Source organism: Prionailurus viverrinus, chromosome B1 (assembly GCF_022837055.1).
Source record: "Prionailurus viverrinus isolate Anna chromosome B1, UM_Priviv_1.0, whole genome shotgun sequence".
In the NCBI taxonomy this organism is placed as follows: domain Eukaryota; kingdom Metazoa; phylum Chordata; class Mammalia; order Carnivora; family Felidae; genus Prionailurus; species Prionailurus viverrinus.
In genome coordinates this window covers 102214391-102233201 of record NC_062564.1, presented here as the reverse complement: position 1 = coordinate 102233201, position 18811 = coordinate 102214391, and the positions used below count along the sequence as shown (strand labels likewise).

Genomic DNA, 18811 nt, shown 5'->3' with positions numbered 1-18811 from the left:
AAAATACCCATATAAATTAATTTTCCTATTTCAAAGTTGTGAAATAGCTTTAATTTCAGCATGTGACTTGGACCCGATTAGGTTGGTGATTCACAGAGCCTTTTTCTCTCTTTAAAAATAATTCTGTTTTTAGTATTACAAATGTAACGTATAGAGAATTTGCCAATTTTTTTAAATACAAAGGAAAAATACTACTTGTAATCATTCCTACTATTCAAATTATAATGTTCTTAATCTTTTATAAGATTAAGAGCTATTGCATGTTATAAGCACATTATTTCAGTTTTTGTCACCTGTGTCATGCATATATATGTGTGTGTGTGTGTGTGTGTGTGTGTGTATTTACATAAATTTTAAAATATTAAGTTCATACTGGATGTTTTTGAATCTGCTTTTTTCATTCGGAATAGTCTGACATGAACCATGTTATCATAATATGACATACCCATCACATTAAGTTTAATAACATCAAGTTATTAAATACAGATTGTTTCTGATGGCCTAATTCAGTTAATAATCTAGTATTGTATGAAAGTCCCTTAATTTCACCAATATCTTAATGCTCACACTATAAATCCCCACCTGTGAAACAAATTATAATAACTACAGATTTGTGGGTATGTATACACATTTTTAAGTATAAAGTCTTATCTACGCAATTTTTGGGTTTGGTGGCAAGAAGAAATTGCAGATCATTTTTATAAAAGAAAGTATGAAACTGGACAAAATTCTCAAAAAACCACCTTTCACAACTCTGGGAATTGAAGACAGAAAAACAGCAGAAAGTGTATATTCTTGAAAAACTGCTAGAACTTTGGATAAGAATAACAGGAGTTTGTGGTGCCTTCACCCAGAGCTGTTCCTCTTCTTTCTCCCTCCCCTCTGCTAGTTTGAATGGCAAAACCCGTAGTTTTTACTAGAGGGAGGATGCCACTGGAAGTAGTAGATTTGCTACTTAAGAGTGGACTTGATTTGGTGCAGGGGGTGAAAATTTGAGGCTTTTTCAGCTAAAAGTGACAAACCTAGTAACAAACAGATGAGGAAAATCAACAATTTTTCTGGCCCAAGATTGCAGTCCTGGTTGGGGCAAGTGATGCACCAACTAGTAACTTAATAGGTAGGCTTTGGAAATGAAAGAGTCATAGAAGAGCTGAGATAAATTCTCCATATATCCTTGGCTGAATGAGAAACTGCACTTGTGCAGGGAAGATCCCAGAGAACCCAGTAAAGAGTGAAAGTGTAAAAGAGAACTGGCTATGGCATTAAATTCAGTAGTCCCTCCTTATGCATGGGGGATACTTCCAGTAACCCCAGTGGATGCCTAAAACGGCAGATAGTACTGAACCCTATATATACTGTTGTTTTCTTATACATACATACCTGTGATAAAGTGTTTTATAAATTAGGCACAATAAGAGATTAACAACAATAATATTAAATAGAACAATTATAATATACTGTAATAAAAGTTGTGTGGTCTCTTTCTCAAAATATTTTTTGTGCTGTACTCACCTTTCTTTTTCTTGTGAAATGATAAAATGCTTATGTGATGAAATGAAGTAAGGTGAATGATGTAGGCATTGTGACATAGCATGAAGGCTACTACTGACCTCCTGATACCTCAGAAGGAGGATCATCTGCTTCCGGAACACGGTTAACTGCTGGTAACTGAAACCAGGGAAAGCAAAACCATGGATAAGGTGGGGGGAACTGTGGACATAATCTCTCTCTCTCTCACACACACACACACACAAATTGATCAGAAGAATGTAGATGCCTTGTAGGTTTAAGGTGTTTGAGCAGTATCAACTGAAATCATTTGTTTATCATTAAGTTATGTAGATAGAGGGTAAGCATTCAGAAGCCAGGCTAAAACACAAATATAAGAATAAAAAAACTTGGGAGAGATAGCAGCAGTTGCACACCATGTAGCAAACAGATGTCACAATTTAAGCAAGGTAAATTTAAAAAAAAAAAAACTTTAGAAAAACTAAAACTATATCCAGATTTGCTACAATATATTATTTAAAAAGTTTAAGTTTAAGCCAAAAGTTCTGGGATATGTAAAAAAAACACAAAAGTGAAACCTATACTCAGGAAAAAAATAACAGTCCATAGAAACTGATTTTGTTGAGTTTAGCAAATGTTGAGTATAGCAAACTTCAAAGTAGCTATTATAAATATGTTTGGAGAATTAATGGAAAATATAAGTGTATTAATAAATAGGCAATCTCAGTGGAGAAATAGAAATGATAAAACAACAAATAAAAATTCCAGAATTGAAATAATATGTAATAAATGAAAAATTATTTAGATGGGCTCAACAGTACATTTGAGATGACAGATAAAAATCAATAAACTTTGAAGATAATAGAAAGTTTTTTTGAAAGAATGAAAACAAATGGAAGAATGAAAAACAGCATCAGAGATCTGTGGAAAAATATTAAGCTCACCAACATATGTGTATTAGGAATCTCAGAGGGAAAGAAATAAAAAGGGCTGGGAAAAATATTTGAAGAAATAATTACTGAAAAAATCCCCAAACTGGATGAAAAACATTAACAGATCCAGGAAACTCAGCAGACTCCCAAGAAAGGAAAAACTATTTTAAAAGATCCATGCCCTCTAAATCCAACCATAAGTCAGAGAAAGACAAATATCATATGATTTCACTCATATGTGGAATTTATGAAGCAAGACAAATGAACAAAATAAAAAGACAGACTCTTAAATATAGAGAACAAACCAATGGTTGCCAGAGAAAAGGTGGGTGGGGATGGGTCGAAAAAGTAAGGGGATTAAGATTTATCTAATGATGAACACTGAGTAATGTATAGAATTGTTGAATCACTATATTGCACACCTGAAACTAATATAACACTGTAATTGGAATTTTAAAAATAAAATTTTAAAAAAGATTCATATCTAGATATGTCATATTCAGACTGCTTAAGACGAAGACAAAGAGAAAATCTTGAAAACCGCAAAAGAAAAAAGTTGCCAACCAAAGAGCAGTACATCTAAAGGCTGATTCCTCATTAGCAACAATGGAGGGCAACCTAAAATAACCAGAACAGTCTTGAATAAGAATAGAGTTTGACAGTTCACACTTCCTGATTTCAAAGCTTACCAGAAAGTCACAGTAATCAAGACAGTGTAATACTGGCATAAGGATAAACATATAGATCAATAGGATATAATTGATAGTTGAGAAATAAATCCTGGCATTTATGGTCAGTTGATTTTTAACAAGAGCACCAAGATAATTCAGTGGGAAAAAAATCGTCTTTTTGGCAAATAGTCTTGGGACAACTTGAAATCTTTTACATGGAAAAGAATGAACTTGGACCTCTACCTCACACTATATACAAAAATTAACTCAAAATGGATGATCTATGTAAGAGTTAAAACTACAAAACTCTTAGGAGAAAACATAGAAGAAAATATGTGTATTCTTAAGTTAGAGAAAGGTTTCTTAGATCTACCAAAAATATCCATAAGAGAAAAAATTTGTATTTTAGACTTTATTATAATAACAACTTTTGCATTTCAAGAATTATTAAGAAAATGAAAGGGCAAGCTACATACTAGCAGAAAATATTTGTGAATTATATACCTGATAAGGGACTTGTGTCTACAATATACAAAGAAGCCTTGCAACTCAATAATAGATGACTCCTCTATAAAAAGTTTAAATAGACATTTCTATAAAGAAGATAAATGAATGGCCAATAAGAATATGAAAAGATGTTCAGCATCATTAATCATTAGGGAAATGTAAATGAAAACCACGGTGGTTTGCTGCTTTACATATACTAGGATATATCTATAGTAAAAAAGACACTAATTAGCAAGTGTTGGCAAGGATGTGAAGAAATTGGAATCATCACACATTGCTGGTAGGAATGTAAAATGCAGCTCCTTTGGGAAATAATTTAACAGTTCCTCAAAAAGTTAAATACAGAGTTAGCATGTAGCCCAGGAATTCCCCACCTAGATATATGTGTAAGAGAATTGAAAACATATATTCACAGAAAAACGTGTATATGAATGTTCATAGCAGCAGTGCTCATAATGTACAAAAGGTGGAAACAACCCAAATGTTCATCAGCTGATGAATGGATAAACAAAATGTGGCATATCTCTTTAATCATCCATAAGCAACATGGATCAATCTTGAAAACATGATATTAAATGAAAGAAGCCAGACACAAAGGCCACAGATAATATGATTCCATTTATATGAAAATAGTCAAATTCATAGAGACAGTGGATTAGTGGGTGGGGAGGAGAGAATAAGGATTGACTACTAATGGGTATAGGATTCCTTTTTAGAGTGATGAAAAATTTCTGGAATCCGTGGTAATGGTTGTACAGCTTCGTGAATGTACTGAAAGTCATTGAAACATACGCTTTAAAAGAGTGAGTTTTATACATGAATTACATCTTAAAGCTGTTAGAAAAGAAATAATGGAGACCAGAATGCAGTGAAATGCAGTGAAAAGTGCTGAAAGAAAAACGTAGCAACCAAGAATTCTATAGAATTACAGCAAAATAATTCTTCAAAAATAAAAGCTATGGCATTTATAATTATATAACAATTGTATGTGTTAGTAACAACAGAACTCCAAAATATATAAGCAAAAACTGACAGTATTGAAAGGTGAAATAGATAATTCTACAATTATAGTAGGAGATTTTAATATTACTACTTTAGCAGTTGATAGAACAACTAGACAAAAATAAGACTATGTAGAAGGCTTAAATAAGAGTGCCAACCAAACTGGCCTATACAAAACACTCTACACAATGGTAGAATATATGTTCTTTTTAAGTACACATGGGACATTATCTAGTATTGGCAACAAAGCAAGTCTCAATAAGTTTAAAAGGATTAAAATCATGCAAAGTATGTTCTTACCACTTTGGAATTAAATTAGAGATCAACAATGGAATGAAATCTTAGAAGTTATACATTTGAGAATTATAACAACTTCTGAATAATCCAGGAGTCAAAGAAATTATAAGGCAAGTTAAATATCTTGAACTGGATGAAAATACAACATAATAAAATGTATGGAATATAAATCAAAGAAGTGGTTAGAAATTTATAGTTTAAACCCTTACATTAGAAAGGAAGAGAATTGTAAAAAAAAAAAATGTTATTTGAGCTTCCACCTTGAGAAATTAGAAGAAGAGCAAATTAAAAGTAGGAGGGAGGAAATAATATAGTATGGAAATCAGAGAAATAGAAAACAAAAAAACAGAAAAACTCTGAAATCAAATGTTGGTACATTGAAAAAAATTGACATTGATAATCCTTTACAGTAACCAATAAGAGAGAACACAAGTGATCAAAATTTGTAATGAAAGAAAGGTCATCACTATAGACCACAAAGAGCTAAAATAATTGTAAGGGAATATCATGAACAAACTTTTGTCAAAAAATTAGACAAATTAGATGAACACATTCCTAGAAAGACAAAAACTATAAAACTTGACTAAAGAGAATATCCAAATTGAACTAAAGAAGTTGAGTTATTAAAATTGTTTTCCTAAGAAGAGAGACAAACCAAGAAATAGACTCTTATAGAGAACAAACTGATTATCACCAAAGGGGTTGGAGTGAGGGATGGGTTAAATAGGTGGTGGGGATTAGGGAGTGCACCTGTCTCCATGAGCACTTGGTGATGTATGGAATTGTTGAATTGCTATATCATACACCTGAAACTAATATAACAGTGTATATTAATTGGAATTAAGATAAAAACTAAAAAAAAAAATCTTTCCCTAAAGAATAGCAGAGTGAATTCTATCAAACATATATGCAAAAAAAGAAAAAAGAAAGAAAAATACAAATCCTACAAAAACTCTTTCATGAAATGGAGGAGAGAACACTCGCCAACTCCTTTTATGAGGTCACTATAACCCTGATACTGAAACTGGATAAAAACATCACAGAAAATGAAGACTACAAACCAGTATCTCTTAGGAACATAAATGCAGAATTAAGATATTGGCAGACTAAATCCAACAACCCATAAAAAGGATTATACACCATCACAAAGGAGGTTTATTCCAGGAATGCAAGGTTGATTTAGTATCAGAAAATTATTTGATGTAATAGATTCATGTTTAAAACACACATAATTACCTCAAAAGATGTACAATATGTATTTGACAAAATGAACAGCTGATGTTCATGATAGAAACACTAAGAAATAGAAGTAAACTTCCTCAAATTAAAAACCTACCATTGACATCATGCTTAGTGGTGAAAAAGAATACTTTTCTCCCTACCTTCCCAAGATTATGGAAGAAAACAAGAATGTCTGCTGTCATCATTTCTGTTCCACATTATTCTGTAGGTCCTAGCAAGTGCAGCAAGTCAAGAAAAAGAAGTAAAACCCATCGAGACTGGAAGGGAGAAGAAAAACTGTTCTTATTTGTAAATGATATAATCTTGTATGTAAAATATCTTGTGGAATCTACCAAAACAAACAATTATATGATGTGTAAATTTAGTACACAGTATAAGGACAGTGTAGAAAAATAAGCTGTGTGTTTTTGTACTAGGAATGAACACTCTAAAATTAAAATTGGGAGAACTGTTGGGGCGCCTGCGTGGTTAAGCATCCGTCCAACTTTGGCTCAGGTCATGATCTCACGGTTCATGAGTTTGCGCCCCACATTGGGCTCTGTGCTGACAGCTCAGCATCTAACGCCTGCTTTGGATTCTGTGTCTCCCTCCCCTGCTCACACTCTGTCTCTCTTGGTCTCTCAAAAATAAATAAATGTTTAAAAAAATTAGAAAAAAATTAGGAAAACTGTTTCATCTAAAATAATACAAAATATACTTAGCAGTGAATTTAACAAAGTAAGTGCAAGATCTGTACACTGAGAATGATGATGTTGCTGAGAGTAATTAAAGAAGACATAATTCTGGGGCTCCAGAATTAAAAACTTGCTTTTCGAAAGTCATCATTAAGAAAATGAAAATACAAGCCATATAGTGAAAGAAAATACTGGCAAATCATACATCTGATGAAAGGTCTTGGATCTGTGATACATAGTGAACTCTTTACAACTTAGTATTAACAGGGCAAACAACCCAGTTTTTTTTTTTTTTTAAATTTTGGGGGGTATTTTTTAGAGACCAAGCAGAGGAGAGTGGCAGAACGGGGGAGAGAAAGGGAGATCCTTTTTTTTTTTTTTTAATGTTTATTATTGAAAGAGACTGCATGCAGGCAGGGGAGGGGCAGAAAGAAAGGGGTACAGAGGATCTGAAGGGGGCTTCATGCTGACAGCAGCATAATGCTGGGCTCAAGCTCACAAACCTAAACTGTGAGATGGCGACCTGAGCCGAAAGTGGATGCTCAACCACCTGAGCCACCCAAGAGCCCTAGGAAGGAGACTCTTATGCAGGCTCCATGCCCAGTGCAGAGCCCAACATGGGGCTTGATCCCACGACCCTGGGATCATGACCTAGCTGAAATCAAGAATCAGATGCCCAACTGACTGAGCCACCCTGGCATTCCAACCCAGTGCATATATAGCAAAGAATATAGCCTAGTACACAGATAAAAGATGCTCAGCTTCACTGGTCATTAGGGAGATGCAAAATCAGACCACAGTTTGATACTGTAGCACATCCACTAAAATACAAAATAAATACTAGGTATTGTTGCAGAGAAACTGGAGACCTCTTACACTTCCAATGAGAATGTAAAATAGTACAGTCACACTGGAAAACATTTTGACTGTTTCTTGCAAAGGTAAACTTATAGTTAACCATGTGATCCAGCACTTCCACTAGTATCTGTCCAGGAGAAACAAAAACTTACACCCACATAAGACTTGTACATAAATGTTTACAGCAGCATTATTCATGATAGGCAAAATCTGGAAACATTCAAATGTTTATCAGCTTGTGAATGCATATACAATATGATAAACCCATATTATGGAATCCTAATCAGCAATAAAACAGAACCAACTGTAAATACATGAAACAACATGAATTAATCTGAAAACATGGTAACTGAAAGAAGCGTGACACAAAAGAGTTCATATTGTGTTAATTACATTTTATGAAATTTCTAGAAAAACCAAAACTTTAAATACAAACTAGATAGATTCATGGTTGGCTGGCGCTGGGAATACAGATTGACTGCAAATGAGCACAGTGGAACTTTTTGCAGATGATGGGATTGTTTTACCACTGGACTATAAGATGGTTGCATGCCTGTATAAATTTACAAAAAATCATCATAACTGTATACTTGCAGTGACTCCATTTATGGTATGTAAATTATACTTCAGTAAAGCTTTTTTAAAAGTTCATCAATATGTTCATTTATAAAAAATTAAAGGAAATAAACCAAAATAATAATGGTGGTTATCTATAGTTTGGGGAATACAGGTGGTTTTTATTTTCTTTTTAATATTTTCTCTACTTTTCAAGTTTTCTGTAATGAGTACGATTATTTTAATAAAAAATGTTTAAAAGATGTCTTTAAGGAGTGTTGGAAAGGAAAATGTTTAGTTTCAAAAATAATGAGAAAAATAGGAATGCAAAAACATTTTCAGTAGTTTTTAAAATGTCAAAGAAACAAGATTAGGGCTACTTACTTTTCATAAGCCAAATTCTGCCTATATCCCATAATTCAATTTTTTTTCTTTCTATAGTGTATGTCTGGATCCTATCAAGAAGCTAAAACTCTGTTGAAATCCTACTTGCAGCAACATGGCTATGGCTCCTGGATTGTGAAATCTCCCTGTATAGAGCAATTTAGTATGTGATTTAGGCAATCCATTGTCATATTAAAAATCTTTTATTTTTTGGTGTCTTTGACTAGTAAAAATATTTAAAAATTTTTGGTGGATTTCAGCTTTCAAAACCAGAGTCTTTGCAAAAGCAATGTCCAGAGATTGCTTGAAAATAATAATTTACATGAAAGCATTGGGGTTCTTAACTTTTTTTTTAATTTTGGAAAAATTACTACCTGATTAATTATGCAGCCATTTTGTATTTATTTTCACAGGCATTATAAGGCCATTACCCTTTTCATAGTTTAAAAGAAAATTCTATTTCTTTTAAGTTTTTGTTTTAAAGTTATCCATGTAGCAAATATATTCAACATTGTGACCTGGTATTTCACTCCTGTTGTTTCTTTTTCAATTAAAAATTAGAATACAGGAATACAAATAATAGTCCTTGCTCATTTGTTGATTAATTCAACAAACATTTGAGTGCCTAATATTTGCTAATCACCATGCTTGTGTAATAGTAAAAATCAGTAACTATCATTCCTCACATCAAAGAAGTTTATGAATGTAAACTGCACATATACATGCAGAAAAATATTAAGCATGTTAGAGAATAGTTTCATAAGTTATTCTGATTAATAGTATCATCATAAATACTTTAAATAAAGAGTGCCCATTTTCCAGCGTTCTGTAATTCCATCCAAATGTGATTTAATACTTTGTAATTTAGATAAGTAGGGATTTCTGATAATCAACCAAAGATTATTTAGCTTTACATTTATATTTGTTTATAATATGATTGGATCAAAAGGAAAAGTTTAGTTACCACCTGAGTTAGGATATCTGTCGTTAGTGAAATTGTGAGTTTGTTCTATAGTTCAACCTATTTCTTAGTTTCAGTCACAGATGAATTAAACATTATTGGTTCTCACACTCTGTTCCTCCTAGCTTGGATCTTTATAATCTCTGATGAGGTTGAAAATGTTTTTTTTTAATTTGTTTTATCTATTCTAAAAATATCTTTTCAAGATTGCAGTTGATACCAGTAATTGTCATTCTTTGTTCAGAGATAGAAGCTTGATGGAAAAGACTCTAAACTGCCCTACATCAAAAGCAGCAATGCTTATTGCCTCTTTTATGTACTCTGTGTTATGATTATATAAGATACTTTGCTTGAAGAAAATCAGACTTCCAAACTTATAAACTTCAATTTAAAAAATTCTTCAAAAACTACTAAACTAGTTGCATCTAAGTCCTCTTATAGCTCTAAGGTTCTGTTATCTGAGATAAACATTAAAGGATAGATAAAAGTGAGAAGGCTGAAATGGAAGAGAGAATATATTCCAGTTGGAAATAATAAAACAAAGATTAGATGGGAAATGTTACAGTGTTTGCGCCTAGAGAATAGAACACTCGATGGAAAGTTGAGGGCTGAGTCTAGCAGATGTTCTGATTTGGGTAGACAGAAGGGAACCCTTGAAGGGTTTTGTGTAGGGAAGTGACATACATTAAGACACCATCCACAACATTTTTATGTTCACTTACTATGGAAATTTCTAAACATACGAAAATAGAATAGTAAGTGACTCCCATGTACCCATCACCCAGCTTCAATAATTATTAAAACATAGCAATCTTCTTTCATATATACTTCCCCAAGCTGGATTATGTTAGAACAAATACCAGACATATTATTTCTTTTTTTTTAAGTTTTAAATTACAGTTAACATACAGTATAATATTAGTTTCAGGTGTACAACATAGTGAATTCATCACTTCCATATATCATCTGGCGCTCATCACAGCAAGTACATTCCTTAATCCTTATCATCTATTTAACCACTCCCTTCTCCCCCCACCCATAACCATCAGTTTGTTCTCTAGTAAGAGGCTGTTTCTTGGTTTCTCTCTCTCATCTGAAAATACTTTCATGCACATCTGTGAAATATGAGAACTCTTTAATACACACATATGTGTATAACCACAATCCATTCAGCAACACCTTAAAAATTAGTAGTAGTTCTCTAAATATCTCATAAGTGTTATATAAATTGTTGGAATCAAGATCAAAATTACATTATATTGGAATTTGTGTGTTAAATATCAATCTATAGATTTTCTCTCACTTTTTTTTCTTTTAATTTAGTCCTTGAAGAAACTGTTTTTAGTGGAGTTTGCCATAATCTCATTTTTGCTACTTACATCTCCATGATGTTATTTAATGTGTTCCTCTGTCTTATTTATTTCCTGAAATCAATGGTTAAATCTAGAGGCTTTCAAATAGAGGTTCGTTTTTTTTTTGTTTGTTTGTTTTGTTTTGTTTGTTTTTTTGTTTTAGCAACAATACTTCATAAGTAGTACTTACGAAGTAGTACTTCATCACAAGACACAATGTCTGGGTTCTTTTATTTTTGTGATATTAGCGGTCAGTGATCATTGCCTTATTTTGTTAGGGGTTGCAGAGTTTGATAATCACATTCTCTCATTAGCTGGAATGTTATTAAATGTTTGCTTATAAATGGTCTGATTACCTGTGGTGTACTTGATAAAAAAGCCTGGATTATTTCTCTGTCTTTATGTTTTTCAAATAGCAGGTTCCCTGTCATTTTTTAAAGTTCACCAATGAGAATTTTTTTCATTATCATTATGAATTTACATATTTGGGTTTCAGTCCTTAAAATTCATATTGATATTATTCTCTTGTGTTAGTAGAAGCCTATTCTAGGGGTGCCTGGGAGGCTCAGTCAGTTGAGTGTCCGACTTCAGCTCAGGTCATGATCTCATGGTTTATGGGTTTGAGCCCCGCATTGGGCTCTGTACTGACTGCTCAGAGCCTGGAGCCTGCTTCGGATGCTGTGCCTCCCTCTCTCTCTGCCCCTCCCCCGTTCACGCTTTGTGTCTCTCTCTCTCTCTCTCTCTCTCAATCTGTCTCTCAAAAATAAATAAAAGTGTTTTAAAAAAATTTCTTAAAAAGAAGCCTATTCTAAACCTCTCAGTGGTTTTATTCTAATTGATATTTCTACAGCTCTTTTAAGTAATATCATTTTGTATATTTTATTTCCTATTTGTTGCTGATATATAGACATAAAACTAGTTTTTTGTTTGTTTGTTTGTTTGTTTTTATGTTGGCCTTCTATCCAGTACCCTTGCTAAATTAATTCTAGTTGTTTAGAGCTTTTGGATTTTCTTCATACACAGTTGTGTCATATGTGAATAATGACAAATGTATTTCTTCTGTCCCAGTCTTTAACTTCAAATGTCTTTTTCTTGGTTTTTTGTACTGGCTGTAATTTCCTAGTACAATGTGAACAGAAGTAATGAGCGGTGTCCTTGTCTCATGTGAGAATCTTGTCATGTTTGTGCCTTTGTCTTCTGATCATGATCCCAATAGTCTTTGTGACCTTCTCTTAGAACAGAATGTTCTTGCCTCATCTTGTGCATTTGTTGCCCCATACTTGGAAATGGCCATTACTCTCTTAAAGAGCTCTATTTCCTTTTTGTAGAAAGTGGTTAGAGGGGCGCCTGGGTGGCTAAGCGTCGGACTTCAGCCAGGTCACAATCTCGCGGTCCGTGAGTTCGAGCCCCGCATCAGGCTCTGGGCTGATGGCTCGGAGCCTGGAGCCTGTTTCCGATTCTGTGTCTCCCTCTCTCTCTGCCCCTCCCCCGTTCATGCTCTGTCTCTCTCTGTCCCAAAAATAAAAATAAAAAACGTTGAAAAAAAAAATTAAAAAAAAAATAAATAAAAAAAAAAAAGTGGTTAGAAATTATAATCTGGATGCTAAGGGTACCTATTAATACTGAGGTTTTTTTCCCCTCAAGGTCTTTTCAGAGAAAAATACCTTAGAAATATGTACATTAATTTAAGGTAAATAATATGTTTATTCGTTCCTATTGATTATTTTAGTTCAAATTCAGGTCCACAGAGTTTTTTTAATCAACCTCTTAAATCTTACATTTGTATCTCCTTCCTCTCACACCAAAATCCTGATTCCTACTGATAGCAATATAACTTCTTATTCACTTTTTTCTACAACTCATACATAGTAGTCTCAGAATAACAATACCATCACTACCATCAATAGAATGATTGCTGAAAACAAATTTTTTTGATGTTATTTATTTTTGAGAGAGCACAAGCAGGGGAGGGTCGGAGAAAGAGGGAGACACAGAATATGAAGCAGGCTCCAGGCTCTGAGCTGTCAGCACAGAGCTCCATGCAGGGCTTGAACCCACGAACTGCAAGATCATGACCTGAGCCAAAGATGGACGCTTAACCAACTGAGCCACCCAGGTGCCCCTGATTGCTGAAAACAATTTAAAATTGTTTTTGTCCTCCGGACGTATTCTACCAGATATGTACAACCAGTTTGAACTTCTTTATGTGAGTTGTGCCTCCAGCCTATGACACACTTCAAATTATTCATTTAATTTAGCTCTTGATACTTAAAATTGAGATTTAAAAAATTATTATATAAAAATATAACAAATCTGTAATACATGCTATATGCAGAAACGTCTAGCATTTATCCCTGTTCCTTCCTGAGAGTGTGTGTGCATGTGTATGCCCTCTGTCTTTATATAAATACACATAAGTATAATAGATGTGTACACATATATACATGTACATATATATATATACACATATATATAATTATTAGGTTTTTCATTTATCCTTTATTTTCAATGCAATCACATACCTGCATAAACATATGGATAGACATTTGGGTTGTTTTCTATTCTTTTGCTATTATAACGTGTATTGTAGTGGCAGGTTTTTTAGGTTGTTCAGAATAGAAGAGCCTAAAAGGTCAGGAGGCCATGACAGTAGCCTAATAAGTAATAATGATTCTAGTCAGGGTTGTGACTGGTTATTAAGGGGAAGACAAGTTCAAGCAATGGTGGGGAAATAGGACCAAAAAATAGAATATATATGACAAAGGAGATAGACAAGTTGAAAATGATACCATGGGTTTGAGCTAGAAACTGGAAGTACTATAAATGTAAGTAGAGTCAAGAATGGAATCTGATTTGGCTGAAAATATTTGAAGCTTTGACATATTTTTAAGGTGGTAATAAGATTATAAAGTGGAGATACTCAACAATTAGAAATACAGTAAGAGACTTGGAGAAAGTTTTGGAGTAAAGGTAAAAAACTAGGAATCACTTTCAAAGAGGCAGTTTTCAAATTGTGAGAAAAGGTGTTTGCCTCTTTTTGAGGAGTATAAAAAATATATTAGGACTAGATCCCCAAGGAACACTTATATTTTGCATTGGGAAAAATAAGAGGAAGCAATATTTGGAGTTGTTTGACAGGTGGGTGAAGAGTAAGGTTGGCAGAAAGAAGAATTTCAAAGAATAGAATAAGCATTCTCAAGTGTTCTGCAGGTCAAGGAGAATAAGAACTACAAAAATACTGCTGAATTGGCAACCAGGAGTCTACAGATGACTAAAATAGCATTTCCCCAAACTGATTGCTCAGAAGGGGCATCACTGAAGGGTACTCTGATTGAGCAGATCTGGGAAAAGCCCCCAAATCTGTATTTTAACAAGTTATTGCAGATGATTTGATGTGGGTAGTACTTTGACTACACAAAACACCACCCTGTAAAGTAATAAAAATTTGCTGGTAGCGGAAGGATTGACCACAAGTAAATGAGAGATGCGGATTTGGAGTCAGTGACTGAATTCCATTCTTTCTAGAAGCTTAATGGAGGGCCTAATATAGCTGTGGTTGGTTTTTTGTTTGTTTGTTTGTTTGTTTGCTTATAAGATGAGGGAGACTTCATCAATGTGCATGAATTTTTAGTGGAGCCAGCTAATGTGATGTTTATGACTTGTTTTAGGGAATAGTTGGCAGTCAGGTCAGATAATTGGCCTAGTTGGAGTCAGATCAACTCTCCCTAGGGAATTTTGGGTGCTATGAATGAAATGGCTCAAGCCAAAATGGGGAAAATAAACTGTGAGTAAATAGGATTAAGTGGAAGTGAAGCAGTTTCACTGAGAGGGAAAATATGAGATGACAGGGGATTGTGTTCAGGGTATTTTCAAAGTTGAAATTCTTAGATATTTAACTCTGGCCTGTATTTTGTCAGGTTCCATTCACCTTCAGTCTAACCCAGTTATTAGGAGAAATAATACAATAGTTGAAATCTAGTTGAAAAGATGTCTTATGAATGGAAATTTAGTGTTCATTATATTCAGTCTTTGAGGGATCTATCTGCATGGTGCCAGGGACAGCTGGAGCCCAGGACAGTCAATTCTGACCTTTGGCAGCCTATTATTTACCCGCATGTTCAGGAATGCTGTTTTCTTATCTGTGCCACGATGTGACAAAGGTTAGAAAACAATATTCCAAACTTTTTAATAAAAAAAAAAAATGTAGTGGTGATGATCATGTATTCAGGCAGGACCTATAGAGTTGGAAAGGACATTTAATTATATCTGTGTTAAAGTTTCTTGGTTGGTTGGTACTTTTAGATAAATATATTTCATTTTGCACATAAGGTGAAGTGAGATGACTGAGCACTATTTTAAGGAAGCCTTAGATGAAACTTGTGAAAAATAATTTGAGTACAATATGTATATTAAATATGTACAAATACTTTGAAAATATTGATGGGGACTGGATATGAATGTTGTCAAGCTTCAGTAACAACAGTTAATGAAGAATCACTGTTACTTTGAAATGCAAGTTTTTATTTTTTTTGAAAATGAGCTCTAATTGATGGTTCCTAGATAAAGAGAATTGTTCTTTGATGTGAGAAGGGAAAAAGAATATTGTTAAGTAAACAGGAAGCATGAGAATTTCCTCTTTAGAAATCTTTTGATCCTGACACCATCCTATAAATTGACTTGAAATACAACTTATTCTGTCACTTTTTGTGTTACAATAAATGTCAACAATATCTGATTTTCTTTAGTTTAATAGTTTTAGTACTACTAAAGGAACATCATTACTACCAAAACAGGATTTGTTTTTGGAAATAACATGTTTCTCTTTAAAATTCTGCTGAGCCTGAATTGCCTTTCTTTATCGGTATTTTAAGTATGGATTGTTTTCTGTTTTCATAGAAGCTATAATTTTTATTTGTTACATGATCGTAGAGGTAAAAAGGTATGCTAATCCTAGTAGGCTGGTGTTATCATTTAAAAGTTTAAAATGAAGTATTTCCTGGGAATTATAGTTTTATCTACATATATTAATGTATTTGTCAAAGTTTTGCTTTGAACTTTGACTATAATATAGAGGAAATTCACTATTGTAGAAGCTTTCTAAAATGTTATTTGTTTGGATAGATGACGTGGTAAGATAATTAAGCTACATCTGTGGGTGCTTTTCCAAAATTTTAGTGATTTTAAAGTTTTTTCTATCCACTCTTTTTGAGTTGTTCCATTGATAGAAAAATATTTAAAGTACAGTTTTATATCATTTTCAAATTAAATTTTGAATATCTAAGCTCTGAGACTGTCAAACTTTACTATATTTGAGAATTGACAAATATGATGGTGACATTGTCTGCAGAGTTCATAGGAAAATCCATAATCATTCTTTCAGTTTATTCACTGCTCCCTACTTCTTTAATAATATCCTGATTTTTAGCCAATTAGAATAATTCTGTGTTGTTTTTTTTTTAAGTATAATCTGTCTTTCCTGCTGTATTGTCATACTCTCTTCTCACAACTCTATGAGACCAATATTTCCAGTTCATCTTACATGTAACAACTTTTTATAGCAGTCTCTTTTAAATTGATAACAATATAAGTTTGAATGCATTCTGAGGCTCTACATTTTTACTCCCCACCCCATATTTTATGTCTTTGATGTCACAACTTACATCTTTTCTTCTTGTTTAGCCCTTAATTATTGGAGTTAGCAATTATTTTTACTACTTTTGTCTTCATATTATCTTTAAAACTGATCCACTACCTTTATTATACATTTACCTTTACCAGTGAGATTTATACTTTCATATCCTGTTACTAATTAGTGTCCTTTCATTTCAGCTTTAACAAATCCCTTTAACCTCTCTTATAAGGTGTTTAGTGGTGATGAATTCCTTTAGCTTTTGCTTATCTGGAAAACTCTTGATCTCTCCTTCAATTCTGAAGAACAATTTGCCAGGCAGGGTATTTTTGGTAGACAGGTTGGGTTTTTTTGTTTTTTGTTTTTTTTCTTTGAGCACCTGGACTGTATCATGCTACTCTCTTCTGGCCTCTAGAATTTCTGCTGAAAAATCTGCTGATAATCTTACGGGTGTTTCCTTGTACATAACAAGTTGTTTTTCTCCTGCTGCTTTTAAGATTCCCCCACTGCCTTTAAGTTTTGACATTTTAATTATAACATGTCTTCATGTGGGTCTCTTTTGGTTCATCTTAGCTGGAACTCCTTGGGCTTCTTGGATCTGGATGTCTGTTTCTTTCCCAGGTTAGGGAAGTTTGCAACCATTATTCTTCAAATAAGTTTTCTTCTCCTTCTGGAGATCCTTCAATACAAATATTGGTCTGCTTAATACTGTTCCATAAGTCTCAAGCTGTCTTTGTCTTTTTCACTTTTTCTTTTTCTTGCTCTCATTGGGTGAGTTCCACTGCCCTGTGTTCAAGTTCACTGATGGTTTCTTCTGCTTCATCTAGTCTGTATTGAGCCCCTCTGTTGTAATTTTTAATTCACTTATTGTAGTCTTCAGTTCTCTGACTTCTTTTTGGTATTTTCTTACATTTTTCTGCCTCTTTCTTAAAACTCCCACTTTGTTTATGCATTCTTCTCCTGAGATCAGTAAGCTTCTTCATGCCCATTGCTTTGTACTTTATCAGGTAAATAACTTATCCCCATTTCATTAAGGACTTTTTGGGTTTTATTTTGTACTTTCATTTAAAACATATTCCTTTGTTTCTTCATTTTCCTTGACTCTGTGGTTGATTTCTATGTGTTAGTTTTAAAACAGCTACCAGGGTGGTAGGAATGGCCTCAAGTGGAAGATGAACCTTACTGTTTAGCCTTGCCTTAGTTCTTGTTATCTCTTAAGTTTTGGTTATTGTTCAAGCAGTCTATTTGATTTTTTTTAAGTTTTTATTTAGAACCCAGTTATTATACACACACACACACACACACACAGTATACTGTATTATAGTATAGTACTGAAAGTCTATTTTATTTTTATTAGCTCCCAGTAACTGAGGATGTGCTAAGACCTCTCAGTGTCCCAGAGGGGAGGATGTCAGTCAGATCTGACTGGAAGCCAGTCCCTCAGGCAGCAGCTTTTAAAGTTTGCATGCTTGGGGCACCTGGGTGGCTCAGTTGGTAAAGCGTCCAACTTCAGCTCAGGTCATGATCTCGTGGTTCGTGGGTTCAAGCTCCCTTTGGGCTCTGTCTGACAGCTCAGAGCCTGGAGCCTGCTTTGGATTCTGTGTCTCCCTGTCTCTCTACCCCTTCCCTGTTCGTGCTCTGTGTGTCTCTCTCAAAAATAAACAAACATTAAAAAATTAAAGTATGCATGCTTATGAGCAGCCATCATAAAAATTGGGGCTCCAGACAAGTGTATAAGCTCCTTTCAGGGAGATACTCGTGACCTGAAGTAAGGGAATGGGAGACTGCAAAGATGGTGTCCCCCAACCTGTGCTCCCTGAGTGACCTCTGTAGTTTCTAGATATATACCAAACCTGAAGCTGCTACTAAGGCTGAAACTCCAAGACTAGCAAGTAGTCCTCTTTCACAGAAAGCTTGGAGGTAGAATTTAGTCTACTATCTGTGTAGTCCCTGGGAGTGGTAGCCTCCCAAGAACTCTTTCCCTGATTGTTACAGTCCCAGAGGACCCAGGAATGCAAATTCTCCCTAACCCCCACTGGCCACCAGAGTCAGGTGAGCAAGGAGCGGCATCTCCTGGGTAGAAGCCACAAAAACTGCTACCAGATATAAATATCAGGATACCAGATGTATAGAAGCTCCCCTCCAGCAGACCCTGGCAACCTGGAGTGTCGTAGAGGGAGAACACAAAGATGGCACCCTCTGGCTGGAGTGAGGCAGAAAGGGAGTACAAAGATGATG

General features: G+C 34.1%; 1 protein-coding gene across 4 annotated transcripts in view; it reads left to right on the top strand.

Moving 5' to 3' along the window:
- Positions 1–18811, top strand: part of ADAD1 (adenosine deaminase domain containing 1) — a 120359-nt gene that overhangs the window by 46739 nt on the left and 54809 nt on the right. For 2 of the 4 annotated variants that reach the window (XM_047857534.1, XM_047857535.1), the window contains exon 12: positions 8689–8794. The exons of 1 other annotated variant lie outside the window; for it this stretch is intronic. In XM_047857534.1, coding sequence (XP_047713490.1) covers positions 8689–8794 — 106 coding nt within the window. Of the gene's footprint in view, positions 1–8688; positions 8803–18811 lie in introns of those variants that run through there. One more of the 4 variants, XM_047857536.1, reaches the window with a different exon arrangement.